Source organism: Hippocampus guttulatus, chromosome 14 (genome assembly GCF_054856545.1).
Source record: "Hippocampus guttulatus isolate MCC_2025c chromosome 14, RoL_Hgut_1.0, whole genome shotgun sequence".
In the NCBI taxonomy this organism is placed as follows: domain Eukaryota; kingdom Metazoa; phylum Chordata; class Actinopteri; order Syngnathiformes; family Syngnathidae; genus Hippocampus; species Hippocampus guttulatus.
Window position 1 is genome coordinate 15,036,535 of NC_141274.1, and position 23,625 is coordinate 15,060,159.

The following is a 23,625-nucleotide window of genomic DNA, read 5'->3' on the forward strand; positions in this document are numbered from 1 at the left end:
TCACCAGCGTATATAAGGCGACAGTGAACCCCTACCTCCGCTATTTGCGGGAGATGGGAACGGATACCTGCTGTGAATAGAAATAATGTGTTAATTACTGACCACCCCTCCCCCCTCTCCCGACCCCTCCCAGGCCCCACCACAAGAGGATTTAGTAACTGAGATGCCACAATATAGCAGCATGCATCTAGCACACACACAATCATGAACCGATGTTACATATTAAACAACTGTATTGAGGAGTTCAATTATTCAACAGTAACTGTTCGCCTCTTCCCAGCATCAATAACCTTGACTTCACCGACTTTGTGGTCCCTGAAATGGTGACCGATGCTTGCAGAATTAACCCGAGATCAAAGACAACTTTGACATTTGGGTGAATAATATAGTTGGCAACTTGGCACGACGCGCAGACAGGTAGACATGAAAGGGGCGTCTGAGCGGCGCGTAACCCGAGCGCCGGTGGAGGCGTCGGCCCTGGAGTGGCACCAAAGGAGCGTTTGATAGCTTTTGGCACGATGCTGGACGACAGCCCTTGTTCCCTTTGAAAAGGAGCTGCCAGTCACCACGGAGGAGAAAGCACGTTATTAAGGGCCGCCAAATGGGGGCCCCGTGGCGGCCCGACATCTGATCCGCTCCCTCTACCCTGCTTGGCCCCGGTGTCCTTTTGTGCCACCGTTTCATAGCCGTCAGTGCCCACCGAGTGCCCGACGACAACGGCGATGGAACCCAGGCTGGGCGTCCGCATGCTCCAACATGGGGAATAAGCAAACCGTCTTTACCGCAAGGCAGCTGGACGCCTACCAGGTTGGTGTTGCTTGGCTCGGTGAAACTCTTTCAAAAGGATGTTAAAAAATGTTTTTTTCTTTGATCAGAAAAATCAAACTACCAAAAATGACGAGTATCCGGCAGCGACTAATTGTAAAACTACTGTCCCGAAAATGTTCATGGGTCAGCATAACACGCAGCATGTCAAATCATCCGGAAAATAAAAACAAATTATAAAAACGCCAGAGTTAAAAGAAAGTAACATCAATCGGACTTAGATGGTATTCTCTTAAAAATTTACATGAAATTTGATTTGAGCGTCAAAATGACTCTATGGCTCAAAAACTTCAAATCAGTGTGACCTGCTGCATTTTAGTCAAAAATAGATGTACTGTGTATAATTAAAAAAAATAAAATAAGGCAAGTTGAATTTTTTTTTCTAAAGATGCTTTTACATTTATTTATATATATTTTCAACTTTAACAAAACCTTTGACATAACAGTAGGGTTAATGTTATACTGCACAGTAGTTAATCGCTTTCAGTTAATATTCTATGGATCTATATTTTAGACACTTTTTTTCCTTGTTAAAAAACACAAACGAAATCCTTTTTTTGTTTTTTTGGTGGGGAGGCTGAGACAGATCTCCGATCATTCCAATCGGAAAAGAATATGTGATCATTTAGGCGCATGGCCCCAGAATGAATAAACCTGAAGGCACCACTGTACTTGGAAAATAACCTTGAACCCCATGCTGCTTCACCAACTCAGATACACTTGGCATCGTGTTCTGGGAAGTTTCCAATAAAATGGCAACTTTTTTTTTCTAGGACTGTACATATTTTACAAGGAAAGAAATTCTCCGGTGAGTAAAAGTTGTCAATCATAATGTACATCTACTGATAACAAGAGAGTAACATGTCGCTGGCGTTCGGTACCGGTTTCAGACTCTTTCACCGCTATCACGATCTGGCACCGCAACTCGTTCCACTGGACTACACTGAGCAGCCAGATGTGAAGCTACCATATGAGCTGATCGGCAGCATGCCCGAGCTGAAGGTAGCAAGATGCACTCGCCGCAACCCCGCCGTCGCTCCGTCTGCCTTCATAATTGATGACCAATTCATCCACAGAATTCCTTGAAAAGAACGCCTGTCACCTGACTCCTTTCAAAAATCGAGGAATGCAGCTGGCGCACAATTGCTAACGTCAGCCAACGCCAAAGCCTCTCTGGTCTCGATTTGACATGGTGCGATGAACGGGCTCTCCCACGCCCTTTTTTTTGGCTAATCCTCCAAATTAGCATCCAAGTTTAAAGCCGGGCTTCACCCGCACGACATTACCGGTGTGTCTCGAACATTTCCCAGCAATTGCCAACATCGTTTGCGTCAAAACAAAATGACTGGCTTACTGTTCTATTTCATGCACGGGTCTATGAGACTTTTTCGTGCGTCCTGAAATGTTCGACAAAGTCACCTAATTGTGTGTTGGTCAATGAAAATGATGAAAGGGATTGATTTTGTTAGGGCCCCCTTTTCATAGGAAACCCTCTAAATCACAGGGGTCAAACTCAAAGCCCGGCGGCCATATCATTTTATGTGGCCACTTGAGGGCAGTATAAAGGCCAATCCATACTTGACACTACTTCCCTACCTGCACGCAACAGCCAATCAAATTGTAGCGGGGGCTTGTCATGCCTAGAACGTAAGTGGGAATCATATCGTCATTATTCGCAGAGCATAAAGAATACAAGATATGACTGTCAGAACTGCAATGTTTGTGTTCAAATATGCGTTGCTTTTCGGGCAATAACACACAGCGACATAGGTGCTAATCATTCAATGTTAGCACTAGCCTTAAGATACCAGACTAAAGGCGAAGCTATCCGGTTATTTTCAATACAAAAACATGTCATTCTCTTGCTTTACGTTGCGTTTGACAGTAAACTTCAACCGAGTGGAAACAAACAACTTGAGGCTTCTTCTGTTGAAGAATATTAATAAATTCTATCTGACACAGCACTAGCATCTCACGACGTGTGCACTCAAAAGATAGAGGGGGGGGGGGGGGGGGTCAGCTCATCCTGCATCTCCAAAAGCTTCTATAAATCGGGTCATGTGCTTCTCAAGGCATCAGAGTACCGAATTGATTCCAACAAAGATAATCACGTAAAGTGGCATTGTGTGGCTGTCCAGGACAACCCGTTCCGCCAGAGGATCGCTGAGGTTTTTTCCGAGGATGGTCAAGGAAACATGACGCTGGACGACTTCCTGGACATGTTCTCGGTTCTGAGTGAAATGGCACCGAGGGATCTCAAGGCTTACTACGCTTTTAAGATTTATGGTAAAGAGTGAGCACTTCCAAACACGGACTCACGAGCAAGCGGGAAACGGTTGTCTTTCCGTGCTTAGTGAGATTAGTGCGAAAACTTGAGTCATGTTATTTTCCCCAGTAGAACGTTGACCCGTATAACTTTGTGCCTTCGTTCTTTTGGGGAAGATTTCAACAACGACGACTTTATTTGCAAGTCAGACCTGGAGAAGACGTTGAACAAATTGACGCGCAACGAATTGACAGAGGACGAGGTTCGCATGGTGTGCGAGAAGGTGCTGGACGAGGCCGACATGGACAACGACGGTCGGCTGTCGCTGGAGGACTTCCAGCACATGATTGTCCGGGCACCGGACTTCCTCAGGTGGGTCTCACCGAAACGTGACAATGTACAGTGAACTAAACTCACCTCAAAATAGCAGCAGTTTGGCAAATGGAACACGATTAGGGGAGGGGCAGGGGAGGCTTCGGGCTGTTTAATCCCACTCCCAGTTCAAGTTGACTGTCGAACATAAAACAAAAACAATTACACATTGCTTGTTTAAACCAAGCACGTAGCTTAGCATTTAGTCCACTAGCTTAATGGGAACGCGAACACAGACCTGTCATGGAAAACGGATTTCTAACCCTTATAGCAGCTGCTATTTGAACACTATCAATTATGTGACTGAATTAATGTGCTAGATTTGTGATTTTGCCCTCTTATCCCATTTTGTGTCCACAGCACCTTCCACATAAGAATATAAGGAAATACCGACAAATGTCCGAATTGGAGGAGTCCTCACATCTCTGCTTGAGGATTTTTCAGATGGAAATATATCTACAGTGTAGGATTTGTGTTTTAATCTACACGAGAGACTGTTACACCTGACTATAATAGAAAAATGGGCCAGAAGATTCTCTGGCAGATAATGAAAGCAGTCACGGTCAATTGCGAGAAAGACAAATTTGACTGACTTTGCACAGACTCTCAGCCAGAACGAGGAAGTAATGAAGCATTTAAATGTATTTCTTTTTTTTTAATTCATCCCAAAGTAGTAGACCCCTTTCAAAAAAATTCAGATACACATCTTCTCTACTCGGAGAATAGAAAGTACATTACAATAAGAAGATCTCTGAATAGAATATTATATATGTCACAATGTATTTGAAATGTACGGTATGTGAAAATATAATTGTAAAAATGCGCATTGTCAGATTCAAGAACAAAGCCAAAAATGTGTCATATTAAGTAAGCCTGGTCACACAGGATGTGCGTCTTATAAGAGTCCAAAATATTGTGTCTCAACAAGTATGACTAAAAGACCTGGAAGGGGAGAGACAATATTCAAGGAGTATTAGGGCCACACGGGAAAGAAAAAAAAAGTCATTCCAATATTACAATTATTTTTTAAAGTTGTAATTTTGTGCAAATAAATGTTGATTTTTCTTTTTTTCACAGAAGTTATATTGTGTGGAATAAAAATCTCAATTTTATGACAATAAAGTGATTATTTTTGAGGCAAAAAGGTCGTCATTTTTTAAGAATAAAGACAGTTTGGGGGGGAGGCGTGTTTATTTTTTTAAAGAAAAATACGATTTTATGATTTTTTTTTCCCTGAAGGAAAAAAAAGCTCATTTTGATGTGAATAAAACCAGATCGTCTCCAAATAAAAAGTAGCTTTATTTTTTTGGAAAAAGTAGGACAACGCCTGAACCCACAAAAACTAAACTACGATTTACAGTAGAGAGGTGTACATAAGTCTGTGTGTGTGTGGCACACACGGGTCCAAAATTCACAATGCATAGCTGCACTGAACTCCAAGGACAAATGGGCACGCGTGATTTTAGGTGCAGGATAAAAAGTGCAGGAACGAAGTGAAAAAAAAAAACCTGTGTTGGAATTCTATTGCTATGTCAAGAATATAAATTGGCGAACCAAAAAAGGAAATACAAAATAATTTTTAAAAAAAAGAAAGAAGCTTAACATTGGCATACGTAAAAAGGCTCCCAACACAGCAGCTCTGACATTGGTGGAAGCACATATTTTAAAAAATAATGCAGAGCTACTGTTTTGGATTACAGTTCAACACATTGTATGCACTTCTTTAAAATACTGGTGAAGCTTGACTGGGATTGTCAGGACAGTACTTTTGCTTTTGAATTATATATTTTTTACACAAATAATACTGTAGAAAAAAAGGTTTGAATAAATAGATGAAGCAGAAATCAAGATAAGCTTGTGAGTCAAACACTGCTCTGGCTATACTCACGGCCGTTATAAGAACTGGCACAACCCCGAATAAGACGCCATTGATGTCTCATGCAGTTTGTGGTAAAGTGCGAGGAGAGCTGAATGGGGGGTCGGGGGGTTGTTTTGTTCAAACTGCCAGAAACGTCATTTCAGCTGTATCAATCAGAAACCAAGTTCAAACATTTATAGAGTTGGACATATTTTTTCCCCCCAAATCGAATTTACTGCATTTCTTGAGCTAAATTACTGACTGCCATTGACAACTATAAAAGTGGAAGTTCCATTAATTTAACTGGGCAGGCAGTGAATGAGCCAAGCAATAGCCCGTTTCACATCGGCGGTGAAAGTCACCGCTTTTTAAAAAAAAAATGTATAGGTCCATTTTTCAAGGGGCCATTTTGCAACTTTGGAGGTAGCAATTGTCGCTATTCTATTCTGTCAAAAGCTACCAAATACCTGTACACATTTTCAGCAAAAGCAATCTTAAATGGCATCTGTGTGTTTGACGACCTGTGTGTTGGAGACGATTTTTTTGGTGGTCCTACTCATGATGACAAACATACCAACCAAATTTCACATTAGTATGTGAAAATGTCTTTGGAGGGGGAGGAGACGTTTCACAACACTGCTACCAAATGCACATTTTCACTAAAATGGCCTGTTTTGTGGTCCTACTCACGATAGACATGCCTACCCAATTTCACACGGGAAAGTGAAAAGGGCTTTGAGAACTGACATTTGAAAACACTGCTGGCAAATCGCCAAAAATGACTCTAAAATGGCAGACTTCCTGTACATTTTCGCGCATCTATTCAGACTAAACATGGCTGCCAAATTCCACATGACAAAATGGAACTGATGTAACTAACGGAATTTTCAAAACACTGCTACCAAAATGTCAAACTTCTTGTGTTTACTGTATATCAATGACTTCAAACCTGCTTTATAACTCAACTGCCAAATGACGCCATTTGGCTGAGGTTCAAGCTTGTCAGTTTCTGGCTAGAAATGTATACTTAAGGGAAAAAAACAGCAGTTACAAGGCTGTTATTTGTGCGACATCTCGCCGTTGTCCACCTACCGAGCGCCACACCACCGCCGCACCTCAGAGATCTCCTGTAAACGACGATTGTCCAGCCGGGAGCACTCAGAAAACGCAGTTTTGCTTACGTGCGGACTTGCTATGAGGAGAGGGAATGAAAGGAAGTGCTCCCAAGAAAGCGACAGTCTTATTTGGGCTTGAGCGAGTTCTTTGGTTTCACGGCCTCGGCGGTCCTCAAAGAAGGATGCAGTGGAAGAAGCTGCTCTTTTTCCGTGGCTCCAGAATCTTCACTGCCTGGCTGCTCCCCTGAGGCGGGTTCCCATCCTGTGGCAACACAAATGGTCAACATCTGGAATGTTCTGGAAAATCATGGGAGACCTCCGCCAAGGCTTACAATAGAATTCCCCTTTTGTTCAACGCGCCGCCCGAATAGGAACTTCATTAAACCTCGAACAATCAATAAAAAAGGGGGCACCTTGACTTGTTTTTAGACAAGATTTTTTTTTCTGCAAAGCGTGCAACAGGATGTCATTGATTTCAGTTGGGGGGGGGGGGCGTCTTGATAAGCGTTTCGGAAAATGGATTTTCACCTAAAGATGCCAGTAATAGTTTGTTGTTTGATGACCTAGTGAAGGGGTGGGGGTGAAACCTTTATTCAAATATTGGAAAAATAGAACTTTACCACAGTGGCTTTTCATACATTGGGAAAGTGCCTTGTATTTTACAAAACGTGTTTTGTTTTATAAATTAACTGCCCGGCCATGCCAATCAGAGGTGCGGTTAAGACGGCCATATCAGTCTTGACCAATAAGAAGCGCTGTACTGAACAATAAATATTCTTCAAAAAAGAAAATGAAAAGTTCCCAGGAAAATGGGAAAATTTGCAATAAATTCTGAGGAATGCTATCCATTGTACATTTTCGCCAAATGACAATCAAATGGTCATTCCAAATCAAAAGGGTGGACTTCCTGTCATCTCAGGCCCAGTTGTTGAGTCTTCACATGAACAATATGCCGACCAAGTGTTGGTCTTATACAAACCACCATGACAAACATGTTGGAAAATAATCAAGTCATTCCAAGCATCAGAACGGTTCTCCTTACCATTTTGTTGTCCATTTTGGATTTGATGTCTCTAGCGAGTGTCAAAAAGGCCTGCAAGTAGACATGGCATCACATTCATGTGCAATACGGGTTTACTACGAGTCTTGCGAAAGGAGGTTTGGAACCTACGCTCTCCACGTTGACGTTGGCCTTCGCGCTCGTCTCCATGAACTTAATGCCATACTCTAAAGCCAGCTTGAAGGAAATTGCATGGAATCACATCAGGATGATTTCTAATATATCCCTCAAAACAGGGAAAAAAAAATAGTCTTGCCTTGAGATACAAGTTTAAATTGTTCCCTGACCACACTTGTAACTCAAAACACATCATCTTTACCCAATGAGATGTGTGCATTTGTTTATTTTTCTAATAAGCAAAAGCAGCACTTTATAACATTGTACTTTGTAAAAGTCGTAATAGAAGAAAATGTGAAGGATGACACAGTTTGTGCATTATGATTTAATGCTGCCGTCCAAATCTTCGTGTTGCTCAAGCTCCTAGCTCATATCTCAAGGCACCACTGTGTCATCTCTCAGCGTGTTTCTTACCTTTTCGCCCCGATCTTTGGACACCTGTCGCTTGTCATTGATGTCACATTTATTGCCGAGGACCATCTTCTCAACGTCAGATGACGCATGCTGGAATAAGAGTGAGGACAAAATTGGGATAAAATCACAGTCCAAAAAGATGTGGGGTTATTTTTTGGGTTGTTGTTTTTTTTTTTTTTGAGAAATGTTTTTTTAAATTGCAATGTTACAAGATTAAACCCCCAATTAACAGGGGGGGGGGGGATTAAATTCAAAATCCCTGCAAAATACAACAAGAATCATATACTTTTTTGAGAACAAGACAATTTGGGCCATTCAAAACCGAAAAGCAGAATTGAAAAAGGAAAGGGAATAAATACCTCCTCTATGTTCCTTATCCAGTTCTTGATATTTTCAAAAGACTTCTCATTGGTGATGTCATAGACGAGCATGATTCCCTGTAGAAAAAGGTGGCAAAGGTTCGTGAAGCTCAAAAACTAAACCTGCATTCACTTTAAAATGTGCTCCATTTTTAACCCCAATTTAAAACGCTTACAAGGTGTCTTAATAGCACACTCTCATCAAAATACCCAAAGGATCAAGAATGACAGACTCTTGTTTTTCTTTCATCTGGTTTCCAAAGGCTACAATGCTATGTGGTGTGTGACAACGACAGACTGAGCGGTTCTGTACTGACCATGGCTCCTCTGTAGTAGGCTGTTGTGATTGTTCGGAAGCGCTCCTGACCGGCTGTATCCCTGGGTTAGAAAAACAGCATCAAAATGGATGGTGTAATATGTTGTCGACACCTGTTTCCCGACATTTCTTGAGCCAAGGCGCACATTTTACATTTGAAAAATGTCACGACGCAGCAAACAAAAATGTCACTAAGAAGTGAAATAATGATGACCTTGTCTGAATTTATTCACAAACTGATAGGCTTGTTCAACCGAACACAAAGCTAATATTGTGCTGTATAAATGGCAACTAGTGATTAACTGTACTTTCTTCCCTGTAATGGAAGAGCATTTAAAATTTATTCAACTAAATTCGACTTTAGGTCGCTGGAATGGATAGATGAGCGTCAACAAATTATTGGCAGGAAATAAACAATTTAGGGGCGAATTAAATGAGTAGAAAATTTCTCTCATCAAACCTGTTGATAAAATTCGGTCGGTGACTTCGTGGAACATTACGTTGTTGTAAACATCAATGAGCAAAGGCAGGAACTGACACCGCTTATTCTCGACGAAATAATAAACAGCATTGGTATCATGAGACTCAACTTACCATATCTGCAACTTGATCTTCTTGCCGTCCAGCTCTATTGTCCTTATCTTGAAATCTATGCCTAGAGGGACGATCGCACACGTCAATCATAGCAGTTTACTCGCTCGACAGTCACTAACTGGTATTATTAACAGCCTCAAAATGTCACACGTAACAGAATTCAAATGTAGGGCGACAAAATCATTCCGTCTGATATTTGGCGTTAGCGCCAACAGCTAATCGTTGCGCTCACCGCACGCACTTGACTTTATAACAGCTGACAGCTTGCGGGCAATAGGAATGCTAACCACCGGCGAATGTTTTTTATAAGGTTCATAAGGTACACTGGTGACAGCTATTCAATTGACAATGTCAATTGAGCCCGCCAGCAAATAGACCACATCGGTGGGAGTACTATTCAAACGTGCCGAGTGAAATGAACTTTATATGTACCTATGGTCGATATGAACGTAGAATTAAAGGCGTCCTCGGAGAACCTGAATAGGACGCACGTCTTTCCGACCCCGGAGTCTCCAATTAATAGCAGTTTAAACAAATAGTCGTACGTCTTCGCCATAGTTGTTGATATTAAGTGCGGAAGTGACGCGCCCGGCGCGGCACAGGTACGTCATTATAGCCAATAAAAAAACTACAGCGACACCTGTAAGGCTTGGAGGATAACTGCATCACATGGACCCCTTGAACGAGGAGGACCTTTTTACTGGAAATCAACTCAACTGGCACACAGAGGTTGCAGAAGTACAACACTCAATCTTTGTCCCTAAATGTGAGCTGAAACCTATTTACTCATTTTAAAGTAATTAAGTATGGCCCCTGCATGTCAATCATGTGCACGACCCATTTCTATTGGCACAAATAGAACCGCTCACTATATAGTTTTCCTCTTTTAATACCCAAAGAATGACTTTTCAGATTAGATTTTTCTATAGAAGCCTTTATTTGTAGGCTGGCATAAGGCACAATGCATTTGCCATGACTCATTCTTCGATTAACCATCAAACTATTCTCCTGTATAAAACTATGGATGGGAAACATCTTGATAATCTGAAACAAACTGTTGTGCCATTGTAAATATTCCCTGCTACAGGTTGTAATTTATAAACTTGATATCAGTCAATAAATCAAAATCTCAGCAGCAGTTGGCTTGACCTCTCTCTCTTTACATTGGGTCATTCACACGGGTTGAAAAAGTAATTAGTCCATTATGACAAAGGAGTAGAGCCATAAGAGAGTAATAGATTTTTTTTGGTGCTGATCATAATCTCTCCAGGGGACATTATAATTTTTCCACCCAGAAAAAAAGTCATTGTGCATTGTAAATTCAATATCAAAATCACTATTGCTGAAAATGTTCAGCATATCTGGAATATTCCACCGATGGGCAAATCGTCAGTCATAAACAACAACATCATGATTGTCATCCTTGTCAGGTTTTATTCAACAAAATTGTTCAGCACTAAAATTTGATATCATATGGACCCAAAACCATTATAAAAAGGGGGTATGGGGAGGAAAACAAATAACCATAAATATATAAAAAGGACTAAATGTGTTACTATCATTGTGGTAATTGTTGGGCTGAAAGTAATGCAATGGAGGGAATGTGTTGCTCTTTCACAAAACTTTGTCGGAATTGCTTCTTCTCTGTGGTGTCTTTACAAGCTATTGAGCTCTTGCAGTGTTTGGTCCAGGACTTGGTGCATTCCTAAGTTTTCCTCTTTTGCATGCGATAGATTATCTGCAGTAGGGGAAAATGAGGGGGGTCAGATATACAACGTAATGACAAGGTCACAGTCAAAACCAAAACTAAATATTGCAAAAAGCAGAAATATAGGAGACAGGGTAAAATGAAAGATGTCTTTATTGAGCGTTAAGAGGAAAAAAGAGAGCTAAGGAGAGAAAAGGCACTTCCCCACCATTGCTGCCACCAGGCCAGGAGACAAAAAGAGCAAAAGTGAAAATAGAGCAGCAGCTGTGGCCAAGAGGCTTTTTTTTTTTTACAATGTGTTCATATCATTGAGGGCATGGTCCAGCTCCTCGCTGATAGCCTTGTAACTCAGCTTCTGATTGTACAGTTCGTCTGAAGGTCAGAAAGCAGGCGGATAGAAAAGCAGCACCAGAGGGGAAGAAAAAGCATGAAAAGGAAAATGACAAGTCAAGTTTAGAGGGGGAAAAAAAGAGATGAGGAAAACTGACACATGAAGAAATGTTTGAAGAAGACAAACCTTCCAAGTCATCTATGGACTTTTCCAGCTTGGCCACTGTCCTTTCTGCAAATTCCGCACGGGTTTCCGCCTTTGAAAACAAACAAACAAATAAAAAAAAGCAAAAGAACCTTACAAGACAGCCAGAATGGACTTCTGAGTGAAAAAAAGAATTCAGCCATTCACTGACCTCCTTCAGTCTGTCACTCAGGACCTTGATCTCCTCCTCGTATTTGTCTTCTTTCTCTGAGTACTACAAAGACAAGAAAACACACGTCAAACAAAATGCACTTCGGAGTTAAGCTATGTTTAGCTCACATTTGATGGTGTGGGGGAAAAAAGTACTTCGGAGCTAAGCCGTGCGTGAAATTGGGGATAATTTGGGCAAATTTCCTCACCCACACACACGCACGCACGCACACGTAAACACAATTCTTGCCTTGTCGGACTGGGCCTCAAGGGACTTCAGGTTGTTGGTGACATTCTTCAGTTCTTCCTCCAGGTCGCTACACTTCCTGTTGGGGGCCAAAGACAACAACGTGACTGTTTCTGATGCACAGTCTGCTTTAAAAAAAAACAGCGGCGGGATTTTCGTTTGATTTCATTTTAAAGCGACTTTTGTTTTCTCTGCTTTGCTTCCGAATGTCGTGAACTGTTGCGTTTGTACATTCTTCTGGGTGTTGTGTCTTTGCGTTCATAGAGGTGATTGAGTTCCCTTCTGTACGAAATGCGCTATACATAAATGTGCCTTGCCTTGCTGTTTATTCGGGAGTGTTTAATGATTGAACAAAACCTCGCAATCAACAAATCAGCAATCAAGAATGAGCTTTATAAAACGGAGAGCTAGTTCTTGGGTACTGATTAACTTGAAGGGCTACTAGTTTGATCTCCACTTCCAAGGCTCCATATAAGCAGTTTTGCATCAAAATGTATATCAAAACTGTTCTGCAAAGACAAACAATATATATACAGTATATATATATATATCGAGCCTTGACTTCTGCGGCTGCTTCAGGTTTAACGTATGTCATTTATTGGTTATTCATACTGTGTCTGCAAATAACGAATAAGTCAAGTCAAGATTATTTACAGTATATGGCCCAGAAAAATCACACACAAAAAAATTGGGATTATAAAATGATTATTTTCAGGATGGATTCAACAACATTTTTTTTTAAACGGATTTAGAAAATGATAATGATTCTGGTTTGGTCTGTAACATGTCAGAAAATAGGCACCAAAAAACCAAAAAAACAGTCAATGCTTTCCGATGTAAAAACAGTTCACCACAGGGACACATAACCAATCTGTTTTCACTGAGGACTACAGAAATCTGAGAATACTTACATTTGCGGGACTGAAATCAGAGGAGTTGGAATTTTAAATTAAGCAATGATAATACAACTACCAAAATCGTTGTTTACTAATTTGGTAAGTTGTGCATTAATTGATTAATTGTTGCAACCCTGGCAAAAGAAGCACAATTGACAAAATCTCTTACACTTCTGCAACCTCTGCCCTCTCCTCGGCTCTCTCAAGGTCGCTCTCGAGGATCACCATCTTACGAGCCACCTATTGACACACACACACACACACACATGTATGAAAGCGGAAATAACACACACACAATGGAACACAGCTTGCAGATGACTCATCGTACCTCCTCATATTTGCGGTCGGCCTCCTCTGCGATGTGTTTGGCCTCCTTGAGCTGCAGCTCCTGGATCTCCATCTTCTCCTCATCCTTCATAGCTCTGTTCTCCACCACCTTCATGCCCCTGGAAACGGCAACGGTGACCAACATAGAGCAAATTAATTGAATATTCTTACTTTACCATTAATATTGAACTGCAATGGGCAGCAGACATCAATTAGATGTGTATATTTTGAATTTGGCCTTTTTAAAAATCATATTAAACATTAATAATAAATGACTGGCGTAGCCCTGTGTATCATAAACATGGGCCCGCACAACACTGTGGAGCAACCATGTATCATAGTCTACACCGAACACTAATCACTATTAGCATTAATGCATGATCTTTCATACTGCACAGGGAAGTTGTTTACAATATGCAATCAGACTCCTCACTTTCATTTATTCAAAAACTGCTCATGTGGGTGAAGAGGTGCTGCTGTTTTGGTTTGAAACGAAGATCAAATGGGCTACCATAAGAGAAAAAAAAAAGCTCATGTTGTGCATGTTAGCTAGATGCTAACAGGAGATGGGCTAATGGTGTGCAACAAGCGCAAAATTGTAACAAAACTAAACTTGCTGGCCAAACGCCGACAGGATATTAGCTCATGCTGTGTTAAAAGGCGAAACTTTTGGGCAAAATCGTAAGAGTATATGATCTTGTGCTGTCTGGCAAATGCAAAAAAGCGAACATAAATAAACCTCTTTGCCAAATGCTAAAAGTAAATGCTCTTATGATGTGTTACATATGCAAAAATGTAATGGAAATAAACATGTTAGCCAAATGCTAACAGGAAATGGTCTTATGGTGTGCCGCAAAGCCTTTTCATAGACAAAACTGTGACGCAATATTTTTTTCTAGCGCTTCGGCATTATGCCGTCACCTTTCGCTCTCATCCGCCGCCTTCTCTGCCTCCTCCAGCTTCTGGAGAGCCGTGCCCAGCCTCTCTTGGGCCCGGTCCAGCTCCTCCTCCACCAGCTGGATCCTGCGGTTAAGGGATGCCACATCGCCTTCCGCCTACAGCGGCACAGGGAGGGAGGGACGGACGGACGGAGAGTCAGAGTTGAAACAGGAAACATGGCTTTGTCCGGAAAAGGACATTGCAAGGACCACCAGAACAACCCTGAATACCCCCCTCCACTAGTTCTTCCTCAGGTGACTGATTGCTTTATGCAAATGCGTGACATCACTCGGAATTCCTGAACATTGACCTACTGCCGATGGCCTACAAACGGGACCGCTGGTGATGTAACCCGACAGACTGAGCTGGCGTCACTATACCCGTTACCGTGAGGACCTCCCTCACTCCTTTTCCTCAACCTGGATGTTAGGGATGGTGCATTGTCGGGGCGTGTTTCCTGTGACGCCGATAACACAGTTTGACGGCCACTTCCTGTCAAGGACTGGGTGTTCACCATTTATAGTGTTTAAAATATAATAATAAACAATAAATATATCAATAAAATAGTCAATGTACATAACTGAATTTTTCTATTTTTATTTCGCAATTTCAAACACAAATGGAACAGATAATCTCTATTTATTAATGAACAAATCGGATTTTTTTTGTTGAAAAGTAAAGAAAAGATTTTCTTCAATATATGTATAAGACAATACAGTTTTATTCGACAAATTAAATTGTGAAGAGTTAAAAATAGAAATGAACAAATGAAAAGTTTACAATTTAATTTTCAAGTTTGCTAAAATTTATTTTATAAATATATAGAAAAATGTATATAGAAATTGTTCTTATTTTTAATTTGTCAAAATAACTTTTGGAAAAATATAGAACTGTACATCAATTTATTTAGCAAAATGTGATTATGAGAAAAAATTCAAACATAACATGTTAAAGACGCAATTTCAAATGTAGAGCGCAGCGTAGTAGATTTATGTATTTATTACTTATCGATTTGGGCTGCAACTAATGATTATTTCAATAGTTAGTTACATTATTGATTAAGCGATGAAAACATATTTATAATTCCATCCCATTGATCATTGTTTTCCAAAGGAAAAGGAAATGTTGTATTTTGATTCAACGCAACATTGATAATATCAAATTACAGTATAATTCAAATCTAATAAGACTTCAGAACATGAAAAATATAAAAATAAACATTTATATCCGGTTGGGAAATAAACAGTTTTTAAAAAACGCTTGCATTGGGATTCCGCCTGATTAAATTTAGCAGCAACAGAGGAATTTCTGAACGAAATTTACATTCCACACACTTATCTGTCTTTTTTTTTCTTCCATTGATCAATACATTCCAACCGAATGGATTGCAGCTTTCAGTTACATAACACACGCAGAATAAGATAAGAAACGGTGCCTGTTTCTTCTTCCACACCAGAAGACTTTTACGTTTAAAATAAAGCGTTCAAAAAAATGATAGGGTGGGGCTTCTGCTGTAAAACTGCATTTTGAGATAAAAGCATCGTGCTTTTGGCATATAGTGGGCTCAGGCTTCGTGAACAGTACTTTTTTTTTTTTTTTAAATAGCGAAAAAGGGTGGGTTTTTAGGGCGAAAAGCTCACTTTTTCTCGCAGCTCCCTCTCTGTGTCCAACTCCCTTTGGACGGCCATTGCGCGTTCATCCGCCTCATCAACTTGCTGCTGCAGGGTTTGAATTTTCTTCTTTACAGTCTCCATTGTTCTCCTCGAATTCCCCGACCAACAATGCAGAGAACCAGCAACAACGAGCCTCCGAGCTTACCAAAATGCGGAATTTTTGCGGCCGGTAAGCCTTCCACACAAACTTTTTTTCTTGAGGAAAACTTTTTTTTTTCTTTCAGCTTTTTCTGCTCCTCCCCGGGCAGGAAATAAGGGACGTTGCGGGAAGTGTGGAGATGTGCAAGGAGGGAGGGAGGTGGGAGGCGATGCAGGGAAATATATGGCCAGATCCGCCAATCCTGCGAAGAGTTTGGGTGTGGGTGACGACACAGGTCGCAAAATGGGAGGAAGTTCTTTCTTTTTTGCGTCGGTGTGAGCATGCGCAAAGGGAAAGGTGACCAAAGTCCGCCTTCTGTGCGAGTGGGTGTGCAATGGTTTGGCAAGTGTGGACTTATAAGGCGAATGCATTTTTGTGTTCTGATTAAAGGGGCGTGTTTTTGGGAGAGGGGCGTCTGATATGATTCAGGAGCTGATTCATTACATGGGAAAGGAGTGACGTAATTGTCTCGGTGCTGTGATGACTGGGAAGGGAAGTCTACTTTGTGTGTGTGTGTATGGGGGGGTTGTAATCCTCATTCAAGTGGGCTTGTTGACCCTCCACACCTTTGTGGAATGTCTATTGATTTGGGCCAGCAGCCATCAGGCGGCAACGCATTTACTCCCTTGGCCCTTCACCCACTCAGCCGCACTCCTTTTCCTTCCTCATTTTTGCTTTAGTCCCACATTTTTGTAATCCTCCTCTGCAGAGTGAATGAGGAAATAAGCCCTGACGCCCATTTTTCATGGCCAGTTCTGAAAACGGTCGCTAGACTCTGCCTGTACTGGACGTCAAAGGCAAAAAAAAAAAAAAAAAAAGCTGGGTCTACCAGTGTTAATTAAGCGTCAATGCGGTCCTTAAACCACTCATGGTACATGGGCCCCTTTAATGGGAGATGAATCACTGCCCAAGTACAATTCAGTGGTATATAAACTTTTATTTCGGGACAGTGTTTGACCTTCATATGCAGTGCATTTGAATGGAAGTATTATTTACAAATAGTTTCTTTATCTATTGATCCATCCATCTATCAACGATCTTCGACTGCTTTTCCGGAATCGGGTTGCAGCTTTTGTAGGGAAGCCAAGACTTCGCTCTCCCCAACAACTTCTTCCATATCTTGCAAGGGGATCCTAATCCAACATAGTCCAACATAAACATGGTCTCCTGGGTTGTCCCCGAGGCCTGCTGCCGCCGGTGGGACATGCACACAGAACACTTCACCAGCGAGGCGTCCAGGACGCATCCTAAGCAGACACCCAAGCCGCCTCATCTGGCTCCTCTCAACGCGTAGGAGCAGCGCCTCGACTCTGAGTCTCACCTTATTTCTAAGGGAGAGCCCTGACACCCTGCGGAGGTAACCCATTTCAACCGCTTGTATCCGGGTTCTCATTCTTTTGGTCACCGCTCATGACCATACGTAAGGGGAAGAACATAGATCGAAAGGTAATGATCAGATGTTCCCAATTGACCTTGCTGGCTTGTGTGTGTGTGTGCATGGAGGCGGGCGGTACTGCTTAAAAGGGAATACGTGTAAACTGACCTTTCAACTTTAGGCCCCTTTCCCTGCCGCTTTCACTGAATAACAAATGTAGTTTGTTCCCATATACAGCGGTGAATTGAGATATGAGTTTAATTTATTCTGACACCACGCCTATGACTCCAAAAAAATCTTTTCCCCTTAAAATGAATGGGAATGCCTTTATTCCATTCCAAACTCCCCCCCCCCAAAAAACAACAAAACACATGTTTTAATGAGGAAAATATTCTCTGATACTTTCCTGCCCACATGTGTTGCTGCACCATTTGTGTTCAGATATCCATTACTCAAAAGGTCATATAGATGCTCCATGTTGGCATCAGCTCAGCATGCTAGTTCATTAACATCTTACCATCTGAAGTTAGTCAAAACAAAAAATCGGATGCTCAATGGTTCGTGTCGAGTAAACCTTGGAAGTCGGGTCACTGGTATCTAAAGGCACGACTGTATTAGTCACACAGGGAGTTGCTCCTGAGAGAATTTCGGGTCATGTTGTCTGGAACCCACAAAATCTTTCACCAGAATTAATGAACATTATGTTTTGTAAAAAAAAAAAAATCAGCATTCTACAACAGTACAGCTCATAAAAAGGAACATCCCAACCTAGAATTCAATGTTCTTGACTTTGATATATTGTGTGAGAGTGTGGAACATGAGTAACTCATGTATGCTCCAAATAAGGCCCAAAAGTTGATTTCATTGGACTGTGCAGTGTTTGCTTTAGCTTGCATTCCTGGCATTCCTCTTCAACTGCAGGCTGGCCCAGTTTTGTCTGCGCTTGAGACAAAGAGTGCCAAGAACCCTCAACAGGAAAGTTTATGCTGCCCCCGTACTCACCAAAAAAAAGAAAAAAAAAGACAGAATCCTTATTGTTTGTTTGTTTGTTTGGAGCCTACAGCACAACAACAACAACAAAAAGATGTACAGTATGCTTGACTAATGTGTTCTTTTTTGGGATTTTAATTTTAATCTAATGAAATTAGATTTTATATATATATATATATATATATATATATAGAGAGAGAGAGAGAGAGAGAGAGAGAGAGAGAGATTTGATTCTCTCTCTCTCTCTCTCAATATATATATTGAGTTATACCGGTTTTAGAGGTGAAAAACTTTTATATTGTTTATATTCAACTCAATTATATATTATACATTATGTCACAAAACCCAAGTATCTGAAGAGAGGGGTGTGTGGACTCCACGTTAGATTCTTTAAAAATGTCCCTGTTTTCATTTGAACTATGTAGCATTATGATCTCTGAAGCTTTCAGGTGACATACTTTTTCTGTGTGACTTTAAGAAGTTAAGATTAAAAAAACGACTACAACCTAATCCGATTTCCAAGAGGCTCTGTTTCAAGTCAAGCATCCGCGTTCACATTGGATACTTTTACTCTGAGGCCCTCTGCAAACGTGGCTATTGATACCACAACTCTGCGTTCCCTCATGTGGAAAATACGCCTCGGGTGGCACCGCATCAGGCCAACTCACGTCTGCGGCCTTCTTCTCCGACAGCTCCAGTTTCTCTTGAGCGTCCTTCAGAGCCTCCGAGTATTTGTCCAGCTCATCTTCTGTTCCCTTCAGCTTCTTCTGCAGAGCCAGCAGGTCATCCTCCAGCTGAAACGTCAGTCAGGTGTTACTGTGGATCACTCAGTCGCGAAAGAAACCAGAGCGAATCATCTGTCATCACATCATAAGGTAGGAAGAGGTTGAGAAGGAGCAGGGTTGCTCCCAAAAGTACTCTTGTTGTATTTTACTGTGAAACAACGGGCATAATAAAGTATTTGATCAACTGGGAGTTTTTTTTGTTTGTTTTTTTTTACTATGAGATAATGTTCACCAGTATTATTCATACATTTTTATGCATTGTCAATGGTGGCATTTATTGATTATTATTTATTATGTATTTATTTATTTACTTATTTACTGTACTTATTTTTACAATAAATTATATTTTGGATTTTCTTTTTTTTTTTGTGGCTTTAAGCATTTATCTGCGAAGGGAGAGGCATCTATAAGAGCCGAGGGATCTATTTAATTTTTTTATAATAGGAAACAATAGCATAAGCATCTTAAATTGAATCATTTGTTTGGGGTTTTGAGGGTGGCAAGAGTGGGAAAATTATTGTGGTCAATTATTTGTGTAGCATTCATTTAAATCAACTGCACACGGTGGGTTGCAATCTATTTTGGGCAAGCAGACTATTTTGAGGGAATATATATATATATATATATATAGGTATATTTTTTCCCCCCTGATATAGTATATTTGGTAAGAAAGAAGAATATTGCCAATGTCTTACAATTTTTGAATGTCTATGTTATGACTATGTCAGAAAATGAAATTCTTCAATTACTTGTGTAGCATTGATTTTATCAACTGTAAAAGTGGGTGGGGGGAGGGCTTATTTTAAACTTCTGTTTGGGGTATATTTCAATTGATGTCAAGTGAAAGAGGAGTTGAAAACGGAAATGCTGCAAAACGGCAAAGAACAAGGCAGATCTTTGGACTCCAAAAGTGGCAGAGCGCCCTGCAATATCAAATCATGCCATTGTGGAGGAAGCGCCTGTTAGTCTAGTGGAGCCCTACTTGTCGTAAAAGTCATTGTCACCACATTTGACATGAGCTCATCTTGAATTCTTGAAGACTTTACAACACACAGCAAGACCCCACACTTGGTAAACTTTGGTGGCTGCTTTCGCGCTGTGGTAGGCTGCTGTTTTGGTAAGCATCAAAGGTCAAATCGGCTCACCAGACAACTCTTTATAATGTCCCTGTGTGAACAAGAGCATCTGTGATTTTTTTTTTTCCTGATGGGGAAAAAAGTAGGCATCTATTTATCTTTTATTTGCCTTAAATGGAGATATGATTGGCTGAGCAGTGAATTTTTTAAATTTATTTGTTTGTTCACACGTGGATGAGGCAACAGGCAACTACTTGATGGTCTCGGCAATGAACTGTGTAATGTCTAACATAGTGTCTAGGGATTTTTTTCTCTCCCTGATTAGAAAATGGAGCCATCGGCGGTTGTTAACCTGGGTTCAATCGAACTCCAGGGGTTCGGTGAATCGGTCTCAGGGGTTCGACGGAGCCTCTGCCGTGGAGGTAAAGACATACCCGGCTCAACATGTCAATTAGTTCTGACATGCCCGCTTGGCCATCACTGGCTGCAGATGATCACATGACATTGCTTGTCCAATCAGTGCTGCGGGAAATTTAGTTGGCTCAGTAGTCAACGTGTGACTGTCGTAATAAAAAAAAAGTTACGTCTTGAATTTGGAAAAAAGTCAGATTTTTGTTTTTCAAGTACCTCCAACAAGGTTCAGAACCACTGCCCTAGAAGGAGGTGTTTATTTGTTTTTCGTGGATGAGGCACCCGGTACCTAGTTAATGCGCTCAGCCATGAACTCATTGTTCTGTGCGCGAACAATAACATCCATGAACCCAGGTACTATATGTTCATTTTCAAGGGATGGCCGTTGTTTTAGATAATACAGTCTTAAAAAATGTTCAACTCTCAAAGTTGGGGATTGCAAACATTTCTTGCCTCCTTTGACGGTTCCAGCCCACTTGCATCAGGGGCCGAGCTGGGCAGAGACCCACCAGATGGAGCTGCACTTGGCCTTGGTGGAGGTCTGCGCCCCATTCAGTGTGCTATTCTGGTTTAATAGTGGTTACAGATCCACACTGCCAACGTGGCAGAACATCCAGTGGGTTCACGAAAGGACTTTGGTGGCGTCGACCCTCCATGAGGAACGTGGCCAAACCGCAGCTGGTGGACGCCAATGCCGTATTTTGTCATCGGCCGCACACTTGAGTCCGGCCAAGAATAGCTAAGAAAGCGCAAACAAACGCTACGTGGTCTAGAATTTCATGCTGACTCTTCCCGATGTGGAAGATGAGCTCGGTGGGCCACCGAGTGCTCCCTTAAGGAGGTCGGGGGGGGGGGGGGGGGCTTCCACTTGATTTCATGCAAGCTCCTGGCTTTGTTGGTGAATCTCTGTCATTCCTGGCACACCACTGTGTTGACAGCGTCTCCCACCGAGCAGTAATTCTCTTTTTTTAGCCACCTCGGAGATAAGCTTACATCTCCGCGCTCCACTTTGCTCCTATCGAGTGGGCTTTCGTCAAAGGGAGGCGCAGGCAACATCGCGGGTTGACAGCGTATCGGTCGACCAGGAACTTCCACGGCCATGCTAATCGTTCACAAAATGTGATAAGTATCCACACTGTAATTAATCTGAGAGGCCGTTTGCGTGCCTCGCCGGGTTCTGCCGTTCAAATGTAACGGAGAAGGATCTATTTGAGGGAGGCCTTCGTTTAAGAGGGCGAAGCCCTGCGCAACGACTTTACGGGCTCATGGGCATGGGGGCTTGGCGCTATGCTCACGTCGACGTGGGAACAATCGTGTCTGTGAACAAAAGTCATGAGAGTTACTCGCCTCGGGAGGCGTGAGTTTGCTCTTCAATGCCAGTGTGTCAAGTGAAGACATTTCTGTTCCTACCTGTTTTGACCTGATGAGATAAGTGGGGTTTTATTTGTGGCAGATGATGCACGGAACAACTACGGTCTTGCACGACTGAGCGTGAACAATAGCATCTATGAACTGCATTCATTACAGACACGCTGTTCTTTATGTGAACAGGGAGGCGTCAAAATGTGAGTCATGCATTTATTTTTCATTGGTGAATGATGCCGTCGACTATTTAACGGGATGAACAATAGTGTGTAGGAACTGCCATAATTCGAGTGACGACCCATTTTGTGTTCCGGATGGGTCAAGGGACGCCTTATTTGAGGGTGGTATCAATCACTCCCATTTTGCGAAACATGACTTTGAATATCTTCCGTTGTAACATTGCAATGGATATGCTCCGAGCAAAGAACGTTGAGCCTGAAGTTACCTGTTTGCATTTCTCCTCCGCCGACTTCTGGTCCGTCTCAGCCTGCTCCGCCCGGTCTAAGGCGTTCTCCTTGTCCAACTTCAGCATCTGCATCTTCTTCTTGATGGCCTCCATGGCGTCGGGTCTGTCGGGCGTCAGTCAAGTGGGGGGGAAAATAGATTGCGAAGGGCTCCGAGGAGCTAGAAAAGAGAGAGAAGCGACAAGAGAAGAGGAGAGAGGAGCTCGTCAGAGGACGAAGGGGAGGATGCACGGAGTGAAGGTCCGCCGCCGGATTTAAAGTGGAGACAACCTCGGTTCCCCAGTGACAACCCCGACAATGTCCACCCCTCTTCCCTCCTCCCTTACGCTAGTCTACAACATATTCTGCAACCCTCCCCACCTCCCTCCCTCCCCTCCCTAATATAAACTTCTCAAATGCTTCTGGAGAAGCAACGTGGTGGAGATGTTTTGGCAGCACATGTCCTTATTTGGATCACTGCTCACCTCCTCCCCCACTTTTGGCGCATGTGTTCTCGTTTGGGAATGTTGAGATGGATGTTAATACCAGAGTTGGTTAGAGTTTTCATTCCGTATGGGAAAAAAACAAAAAAAAACAATCCGTGCCAGCGAAAATGAGCTGCCATCTGAGTTCAGATCAAACAAAAATGCAATGAAGCAAATTGTTAATGACCTGCATTTTTTGTTTTTGTTTGGCTTTAATTGTATGGGACTTTTGATACCGCAGGGTTGATTTTATATTCAGAAATGAGAGGTTTTCTATCTGTTTGACTGAGGCGTTTACTAATCGTAAGTGGATGCCTCAACCGGCACACGCTTGTTGGGCTCAACCACAAACTCTTTCGTGGCTGTTTGTGAAGAGTTGAACTGAAGCATTTTTTCCTCCTCTTGATGGGAAAAAGAGGCACCTAATCAAGGGTGGTGTTTCGTGGCCAAAGGCAGATGGTACACTCCAGCTAACTAATAAGTAGTGACAGTATTTACCGGGTTTTTTTGCCTAATGGTTAAAAGGAGGGAAGCATTCATTTGTCATTGGTGGATGCCACCACACCTGGCAACTGTTTCCAGGCCTCAGCAGCTGACGCTTGTGTAATTACAGTCACTATCTTTTTTTTTTTCCTGATGGGGGGAAAAAGGAGGTGTTATTTGGTGTTTATTCTGGTAAGTGGATGACACAGCTGATGACTGACTACTTGATGGCCTAAGCAATTGATCGTTATTCATTTGAGAAGAAGGAAAGGAGAACGAGGGAGGGCCAGGAGGCTATTTGG

At 41.9% G+C, this 23,625-nt stretch overlaps 3 protein-coding genes across 5 annotated transcripts; 1 reads left to right on the forward strand and 2 right to left on the reverse strand.

Annotated features, from left to right (window-relative positions):
* Positions 1-756: 756 nt before the first annotated feature.
* cib3 (calcium and integrin binding family member 3) lies at positions 757-4,548 on the forward strand. The gene is made up of 6 exons (XM_086128311.1): positions 757-807; positions 1,599-1,633; positions 1,716-1,827; positions 2,964-3,111; positions 3,268-3,463; positions 3,824-4,548. The coding sequence occupies exons 1-6, from the start codon at positions 757-759 to the stop codon at positions 3,843-3,845; spliced, it is 564 nt and encodes a 187-aa protein (XP_085984437.1). The 3' UTR covers positions 3,846-4,548.
* A 195-nt stretch (positions 4,549-4,743) lies between these two features.
* LOC147195298 (ras-related protein Rab-8A-like) lies at positions 4,744-9,866 on the reverse strand. Its single transcript, XM_086128310.1, has 8 exons — positions 9,729-9,866; positions 9,297-9,357; positions 8,704-8,764; positions 8,387-8,464; positions 8,028-8,117; positions 7,608-7,673; positions 7,479-7,529; positions 4,744-6,698 (listed from the first exon to the last, which is right to left on the reverse strand). The coding sequence occupies exons 1-8, from the start codon at positions 9,850-9,852 to the stop codon at positions 6,609-6,611; spliced, it is 621 nt and encodes a 206-aa protein (XP_085984436.1). The 5' UTR covers positions 9,853-9,866; the 3' UTR covers positions 4,744-6,608.
* An 841-nt stretch (positions 9,867-10,707) lies between these two features.
* On the reverse strand, positions 10,708-22,657 carry LOC147195299 (tropomyosin alpha-3 chain-like). Of its 3 annotated transcripts, none has more exons than XM_086128307.1 (9): positions 22,358-22,651; positions 18,944-19,069; positions 14,081-14,214; positions 13,161-13,278; positions 13,002-13,072; positions 11,940-12,015; positions 11,691-11,753; positions 11,522-11,591; positions 10,708-11,034 (listed from the first exon to the last, which is right to left on the reverse strand). In XM_086128307.1, the coding sequence occupies exons 1-9, from the start codon at positions 22,469-22,471 to the stop codon at positions 10,952-10,954; spliced, it is 855 nt and encodes a 284-aa protein (XP_085984433.1). In that variant the 5' UTR covers positions 22,472-22,651; the 3' UTR covers positions 10,708-10,951. The 3 variants fall into 3 exon arrangements, with proteins under 3 accessions (XP_085984433.1, XP_085984435.1, XP_085984434.1); XM_086128308.1 differs by lacking the exon at positions 10,708-11,034 and adding an exon at positions 11,140-11,376 and having other exon boundaries at positions 22,358-22,657; XM_086128309.1 differs by lacking the exons at positions 18,944-19,069; positions 22,358-22,651 and adding an exon at positions 15,739-16,081.
* Between the last annotated feature and the right edge of the window lie 968 nt (positions 22,658-23,625).

What these genes read in the sequence shown, in the direction of transcription:
- cib3 (XM_086128311.1), top strand. Translation starts at nt 757, where the DNA reads ATGGGGAATAAGCAAACCGTCTTTACCGCAAGGCAGCTGGACGCCTAC. An exon ending in GCAGCATGCCCGAGCTGAAG is followed by an intron (nt 1,828 to 2,963) that starts GTAGCAAGATGC and finishes GTGGCTGTCCAG; the next exon opens with GACAACCCGTTCCGCCAGAG. An exon ending in CGGGCACCGGACTTCCTCAG is followed by an intron (nt 3,464 to 3,823) that starts GTGGGTCTCACC and finishes TTGTGTCCACAG; the next exon opens with CACCTTCCACATAAGAATAT.
- LOC147195298 (XM_086128310.1), bottom strand. Translation starts at nt 9,852, where the DNA reads ATGGCGAAGACGTACGACTATTTGTTTAAACTGCTATTAATTGGAGAC. An exon ending in AAGATCAAGTTGCAGATATG is followed by an intron (nt 8,765 to 9,296) that starts GTAAGTTGAGTC and finishes TTTCTAACCCAG; the next exon opens with GGATACAGCCGGTCAGGAGC. An exon ending in CCAAAGATCGGGGCGAAAAG is followed by an intron (nt 7,674 to 8,027) that starts GTAAGAAACACG and finishes ATTTCCTTCAAG; the next exon opens with CTGGCTTTAGAGTATGGCAT.
- LOC147195299 (XM_086128307.1), bottom strand. Translation starts at nt 22,471, where the DNA reads ATGGAGGCCATCAAGAAGAAGATGCAGATGCTGAAGTTGGACAAGGAG. An exon ending in CGGAGGAGAAATGCAAACAG is followed by an intron (nt 19,070 to 22,357) that starts GTAACTTCAGGC and finishes CTGACGTTTCAG; the next exon opens with CTGGAGGATGACCTGCTGGC. An exon ending in GCGGCGGATGAGAGCGAAAG is followed by an intron (nt 13,279 to 14,080) that starts GTGACGGCATAA and finishes TGCCGTTTCCAG; the next exon opens with GGGCATGAAGGTGGTGGAGA.